Source organism: Epinephelus moara, chromosome 24 (genome assembly GCF_006386435.1).
Source record: "Epinephelus moara isolate mb chromosome 24, YSFRI_EMoa_1.0, whole genome shotgun sequence".
In the NCBI taxonomy this organism is placed as follows: domain Eukaryota; kingdom Metazoa; phylum Chordata; class Actinopteri; order Perciformes; family Serranidae; genus Epinephelus; species Epinephelus moara.
In genome coordinates, this window is record NC_065529.1 from 12,653,087 (window position 1) to 12,660,518 (window position 7,432).

At 38.2% G+C, this 7,432-nt stretch overlaps 1 protein-coding gene across 1 annotated transcript in view; it reads right to left on the reverse strand.

Annotated features, from left to right (window-relative positions):
• LOC126385506 (magnesium transporter NIPA4-like) overlaps nucleotides 1-7,432 on the reverse strand; it is a 25,446-nt gene that overhangs the window by 17,175 nt on the left and 839 nt on the right. The window contains exons 2-4 of the mRNA XM_050037252.1: nucleotides 4,148-4,252; nucleotides 1,414-1,551; nucleotides 274-442 (exon numbers count right to left, since the gene is read on the reverse strand). Coding sequence (XP_049893209.1) covers nucleotides 274-442; nucleotides 1,414-1,551; nucleotides 4,148-4,252 — 412 coding nt within the window. The remainder of the gene's footprint in view (nucleotides 1-273; nucleotides 443-1,413; nucleotides 1,552-4,147; nucleotides 4,253-7,432) is intronic.

Sequence of the window (7,432 nt, forward strand, 5' to 3'; positions counted from 1 at the left end):
ATGACTAAGTCATGGTATGGTATGCTGTACATAATCATGGAAACTGTCAGTGTGTCATTCTGTCAGTCAGTCATTCTGTCTGTCCCACGTTTTTCTACTCACTGACGTGGTCAATCTATGTGAAACTGCACATAGGCATTGAGGACTGGCATAGGTAGAAGGTGACAAAGCTACCAATGGGGATGGACTAGTGTCTAAAAATAACCAATCCAACCAAGAAAGGTACCAAGTATCAGCCAATCAGAGGGAGAGGAGGGCGGGTCAGACCTTCACCATCGCAGGACAAAGACATTTGTGTAGTGAACACAGATGAAACTGATGTCTCTACAGACATAAATGAAAGTGATGGTGCTCCAGTCACACAGGTGACACATCAAACTCTTACTGGTCAACAGGCCGCCCCACCACAGCCAGTCCTTCAGGTAGCCGTGACCTCCATCACCTGAACACAGCAACACAAAACTCATCATCAGGTTATGACATCATCAAGTCCTGATCATCAACACAATTAAATGATCACATTCTTTAATAAACATCAGCAGTATGAGAACACAAAGTCTCTACACATAAAAGCTTTTTGATCAACGATCCGTCGTCTGTCTCAGATATTAAAAACCAAATTGTTTCAGTGCTCAGTTTGCTGACTGAACTCTCAGTGAAAAGAATCAAAGTCTAAAAACCAGTTGAGCAACTTTGTGTTTGACCGCTGGTTTCACACAGAGTCCAAACTCTTTATCTCTGAATGTTTCTCTCTCTCGGACTTTACATCCTGGAACTGTAGAAACTCAACAGAACAAAGCTGAACACATTTTACTCACATGAATCATCTGAGTTTCACACTCCTGCTGACTGTTTGTACGTTTCATTTGTTTTAATTGAACTCTTTGAAAAAAAAAAAAAAAATCAACCTGCAGATAAATAATCTATCCTGGGGAAAATATTAATACTTTTTATTGACAAACAATTCATCCAAAAAATAACAGACAGATTATGAACACGTGACGAGTCATAACTGTTCTTTGTTTTTGTTGTTAACTAAACTGATGTGAGTCAGATTTGTTGTGTTGTTGTGATGTTTTCTCTGCAACTAAGTGACCAATGAAATCTTGTCGACTAACGACCTCTGTGGTCGCCTAACGTTTGGTCGAGTGTTGGCGGGGCAGCCCTTCTTACAATCACATTACAGCAGTTAAATGTCTGTCTGATCAGTTAATGACACACTGACAAACAAAAACAACTATTTTCACATTATTATTCCTGATTTACATTTTTGTCTCTTGAGTTTGATTTTTTACTGACAGCAAAGAAGAGTCGACATCGACTGAGAACTTTTAACTCAGAGTTCGTCACATTTCATGGACCTAAATTTGTCTTTGGTCGTCTGTCTGACAGCGAGGCCGCGGCTCTGCTCACCTGCTCTGGTGTGTCCGTTGCTGGCCAATCGGAGGAGAGCTTTCTTCTTCAGAATGACGCTCCCACCAATCAGGAAGGCCGACAGCAGGGCCAGCGTCAGGCCAAGCCACGGGTTGTAGGTAACGTCTGACTGCACATCTGGACACAAAGAGAGTGTGTTCATGAGGGTGTTTACCTGCCGTCTGTGTGTTTAACGACTTTATCAAACCCTGAAGAATTTACTGAACCAGTTCCTTCATGATAACGAGACCAATCAGACTGTGTTAAAGGAGCAGTTCACCCAATAATGATATGAATGGAATGTAGTGATCACTGCCCAGGACTCGCTGTGGTCCTAGGAGTAGGTTGTTTTCACTGGTGCTACAGAGAGCGGAGTGCAAAAAATTAAGTTGTGCAAACCATATAAAACTGGTGATAAAATGTCCAAAAAATGTTGATAATAATTAAAAATAAATGAAATTATAATAAAAATATTATTTTATTGTGAAAAATAGATATGTTATAAAAATCTTCATTTAATGTCTGAAATACATTATTAAAATGTCCAAATAAATGTTAATACAACGTCAGAAAAATATAATAAAAATGTCAAGAAAAAATGGTATTTAAATGTCTGAAATGTATTTTTTTTAAAATGTCTGAAAAGGTTCTAAAAATATTAACAAAATATCCGTAAAAAAACATGTTGATAAAATGTCTGAAAAATATTATAAGAATGTCTGAAAAAAATAGTCACAATATGCCCAAAAAATATTATGAAAATATATATTTAAAAAAATGTAATTGAATGTCTGAAAAAGATTAATAACATCTTCAAAGAAATGGTGATAAAATGTCAGAAAAAAATCTGATAAAAATGTCATTAAAATGGTTTGGGGACCATCTTCCTCTCAAACTAGTTCTGAAACTACAGTTCCCACAATGCTTCAGGGAAACAGGAAGTATCGTGTTGCCATGGATTCAGTGGAAAAAAAACCCCTGAAAACAAGGAACCATTTCTCCTCATTGTTAGATTTAAACTTCAGTCGACTGCTGAACGACATGTCACTGCTCTTCTTCTTCTTCTTCTTCTTCTTCTTCTTCTTCTTCTGACGGTGTCGGGTGATGAGGAAGTTTTGAAACACTTCCCTCTTGTTCACAACAATATTTAACCTCTTGCACTCCACCCCCATTTTGTAGCGAAAACGCCTAAAATGACATACCACAATTAAATTGTCTGTAGCTTCTGAACTGCTCTGACTACATGCATGCATGAGGTCTTGCCAGAAAGACTGACAACTCCCTGAAGTTTCTTGTGAAAGTGTCAGAAACACTCTAGGTGATACAGAGACAGAGTAATGGGCCTCTGAAGTCAGTAAAAAGTTGAAGATTTTGCCTAAAATAAAATAAAAAATGTGTTTCAGGATGAATAACTGTCTGTGGCTTCATCTGAGCAGGTAAATGACACTGTGGGGCTGTAGGCACACTATCAATGAACACTTGTTTCAAATTTGAAGAAGACTGCTCAAAGTATGACCATTCTACAGTGTTTTTACCATGAAAAGATCCAGGCGGAGCTCCAAATGACAAGTCGGTCACTCTGCTTCAAAACAGTACTATCAGTGATCAAACAACACTCAGCCAGCTTCAAACATTGTACCTTATTGAAATCAGGTGTGATTATGATAGCTGATGTTGTTTATGACACAGAAACACCATAAAATATCACCAAATAAAGCCATATGAAACGTGAAAGTTATGATCCCACTTTCTAGACGGTATATCTCAGCCAAAAATAGTGGTAGGAGTGAGACTCTTACCTTTTATAAACCAGCTAAGTCCCCGCTAACAGCTCCACATAAGATCACGAGTAATCCTTTAACTTTTCCCGTTGAAAAACGGCATGACATGACTTGTCACCACTCATTGTGATTTTGGACTTTGTGTGTTTAGGCTGCTCTGGTGCCAAATACATAACAAATAAAAGAAAAACGATGTTATTTTTGAAAAGTCGAGAGCTTCCTGAATCCGGCAATACCAAACATCACATGGTTTGATGACGTAGTGCGCCTGGGAGATACCATTTAACAGAGGAGGGGGGGAGCGAGGACGTCAGCGTCCTGGTGGAGTTAGAGATAACATGATAAAAACAAAAGAGCATCATGAAGGTTTTTCTCTTTTCACACATTTCTACTCGTCTTTTTTAATGACTGTTTGTAAACGTGCGTTTGGTGCAGAGTCACTGAGAACATTTAGTGAGACTCGTCTTTTTTTCCTCCATGTTTCATGATGTTAATCTGTTTGTCTCTCTCTTATTAACGTTTCGTCCTGTTTGGTGAAATCATTATTCAGAGAGTGGGTCCAAATTAAAACTCTGTAAAAAAACATTTGATAAAGTTATAAAAGTTGTGTTAATGTGCAGCTGGATCAATGTGGGTCAGTCACAGAGCTCAACACATCTGGAAACAGTTTGACGTCACGAAACTTATAAAACTGAATCAAAACAATCTGATGAAGCTGAATGTTGCTGCACAGTTGAGTGTCAGTGATGATTAAACAGCAGTTTGAGTCCAGCCTCTTTAATAAACACTGATTTAAACAGGATGTTTACACACTGCAGAGCTTTAAACTGAACACAACAGGATGTTTACACACTGCAGAGCTTTAAACTGAACACACACACACACACACACACACACACACACATGAGAGGGGTGTGTGTGTGTGTGTGTGTGTGTGTGTGTGTTTCTGTTACCTGTGGTGTGTGTGCTGTTGTTGTCCGTTGTGTAGAACAGCGTTTGATCTCCGCTGAGTGAACACACCACAGACTGAGAGCCGCACCACACCCGGACCACCGACCCTGCAGAGACACACACACACACACACACACACACACACACACACACACACACACACACACACACACACACAGACCATCAGTCGACCTCTCAGACTGTTTCTACCTTTGTTTCCTGTTCACACTTAAAAACTTTATCAAGTCAAAACCTGCTGAGGAAAAAAAGATGATGTAATGATCAATAAATACAAACAGGGATAAACAAATAAATAAATGTTAAAATAAATACTGGAAAAAATAAATGAATTTATCAATAAATAAATAAAAACAGGAATAAATGAATAAATAAATTCAGAGAAAAATAAATACCTAATAAAAAAGATTAGGTAGAATTCATAAATGAATGAATGTAAACAAACACACAGCTATATAAATAAACACATAATAAATAAATATAAAGAGATAAATAAATGAATAACAGCATTAACAGAGCTGAAACCATCAGTCAACAGGAAATTAACTGTCAGCCATTTTGACGATAGTTAAAATAATATTAATGAAAACCAGCAGAAACACTGTGTCAGCTCTGACGTGTCGACCAAACACACTGTGAGTATCAGCAGTAACAAGTTCCTTCTACTTTCAGCGTCACATATCAGAATACATCTTGTGTTGAGCAGCTCTGTTTTATCTTTTATTAAACTGATGCAGAATTTAATGATCAATAAAGGTGAACAGATTTTATATAAACTGACGTGTACTAAAGAAACTCAACGACAGATCAATAATCATGTTGAACACTGAGGAGTCGTTTGATCCACACAAACACGCCACGTTAGGTTTCAGCAGGATTTTGAAACGTTCCCAGAGTTTCCTCCGAGTGTTTGCTGACTGCGTCTCTCCTCTCTGAGCCCTGCTGTGGTGGAACTGGTGCAGGACTGTGTCATACTGGTTTGACCGGTGTGCTGATTAATAGAAACATGAGGAGGAGAGCTGGCACCAGCACAAGGGCCAATATTTACACTGTCAACATCGAGGCCTCGGCACACACACACACACACACTGTCAGCACACACACACTCTGCAGTCTGTTACTCTTCACCACACACACAAAAATCAATGTTTATATTTCAGGTCGAACAAACGCTTTAATTTAACTGTGGAGACAAAAACACGAGACGTCACATCAACAAACGGTTCAGTGAATTCTTTAGTTCACCTGCAGCTGATGTCCGACCATTAACAGATACACATGTAGATCTGACACCAACTGTTTTCTTAATTAATCAGAGATGTGGATTTTTTTCAGCTGATACAATAACTGATAATCTCTCATTTTAACAGGAGAGTACAACCTGAGGGTAAAGGGTTAAATGGAAGGAGCAGAGACAGCTGATCAGTCGTCCACAGCTCCGACCGAACCAAATCTGACTCACATCAGTTTAGTTAACAACAAAAACAAAGAACAGTTGTGTCTCGTCACGTGTTCTTAATCTGTCTGTTATTTTTTGGATGAATTGTTTGTCAATAAAATGTCAGAAAATAACAAAAACACGTCCTGTGACATCTTTTAATCGTTTGTTTAATCCGACCAACGGTCCAGAGATCCAAATCTGTGTTCCAAAAAAAAAAAAGATCATTTGATTAAAAATAAGTTGCCAAACAATTTTGCTTTGACCAGCTAATCGATTAATAGACCAATCACTGCATCTCTACTTAATAACGAACCATTTAAACCTGACTGCAGAAACTCCTCAGCTTCATTTCAGCCATGATTTATTTGTTTTACAGGTTTAATGTGCGACAGATCTCCTCGTTATTTCTTTGGCCGCCGCCTGAACACTTGACCAGCCGTCAACCGTTACTCGACCACAAAGGTCGTTAGTCGGTAAGAATTCATTTGTTGCTTAGTCGCAAGAAAGAAAACACAAACAAACTGAACAGAAGTTCCCTCGAGATAAATGAAACTATTGATCTGTGTGACGTGTGACCTTCAGCAGGTCGGCTGAAAACAGAAAAATGTGACATTTGTCTAAATTCAATGTAACAAACACAAAAAAATAAAGTTTCCAAAATTAAATTAATAATACATGAATATTCATTTGGGTTTAAATTGAGTTTAAAACATTTCTGTCTTCCTCATAAAAAAACAGCACCAAATTAAATCGCACTGTCCAGGAAATGATCAAATAAATCACAACGTCATTTCCTTTAAACCTCAGGACATTAAAAACCTCGATACTTTTAGTCTTTGAGTTTATCTGAAGTTAAATCACGCTTTTAATATGAACCGTTAGTTTGTGTACGGGGGTGCAAACAGGAAACAGTTAGCCATGGGCTACATCCTGAGCCTTGTTTATTTTGAGCCTGTGTTTGTTTACACTTTGGCACAGTGAAATTAGAAGGACACCGAATCGTCTGTCAGCAGCTCCTGTTCACACTGCAACTCTGTGAATGAAATCAGCTGCTGATCAGACATGTCAACATGTCAACATGTCAACATGTCAGCTTCAGCTCGGAGCATCTTAAAGTTATTTATATGTTTAATATTTTATGGACCAAACAGTTAAAGGAGAAAATAATAAATAGTCAGATTCTTCGATATCAAGCAGAATTATTAGTTGAACCTCTGGAGAGAAGAAATATTAGCAAAGTGTGGAAAAAGTCCGGCAATCAAAACTTTACTCGAGTAAAAGTACTCAAGTACTGTCAGCAGAGTGTCAGCGATGAGAGAACTCGTTCCTTCAGTAATATGTACGCTCGTTTCTGGAACCAGTTACTTTTGATTTTAATACTTGTGTGTGATTTAATGTTCAGGCTGAAGGTGAACTTATTATATTTCATAAACAGATGAAGAAAAATCTGTTTCTAAAAAGTGACTAATGATCATTTCTGTTATGGATCAATCTGATGATCATTCTCTCCAGTGATCGACTCCTTCACTAGGTGTGGTTACATGATGGCTTCTCATTCAGAATGAAATAAATCTGAATGAAATCATTCGGAATTAAAGTCTTCCAGGTAGTTTACATGAGAAATATTCATTCTGAATGAGGGTTTACACAGAGATCAGTTTAATCGCCTTAAATCTGGTCTGCACAAGGTTTGGGGCAGGGAAGGTTTCTGATTGGATAGGGGGCGGGGCGGATGTTACATGTTTACGTTTACCAGAAGAAAACACTGTAGTCCTCGCTCCAGATAACAAGATGCTTGACGACGCCGTTCTTAGTGCCTTTTTCAGGC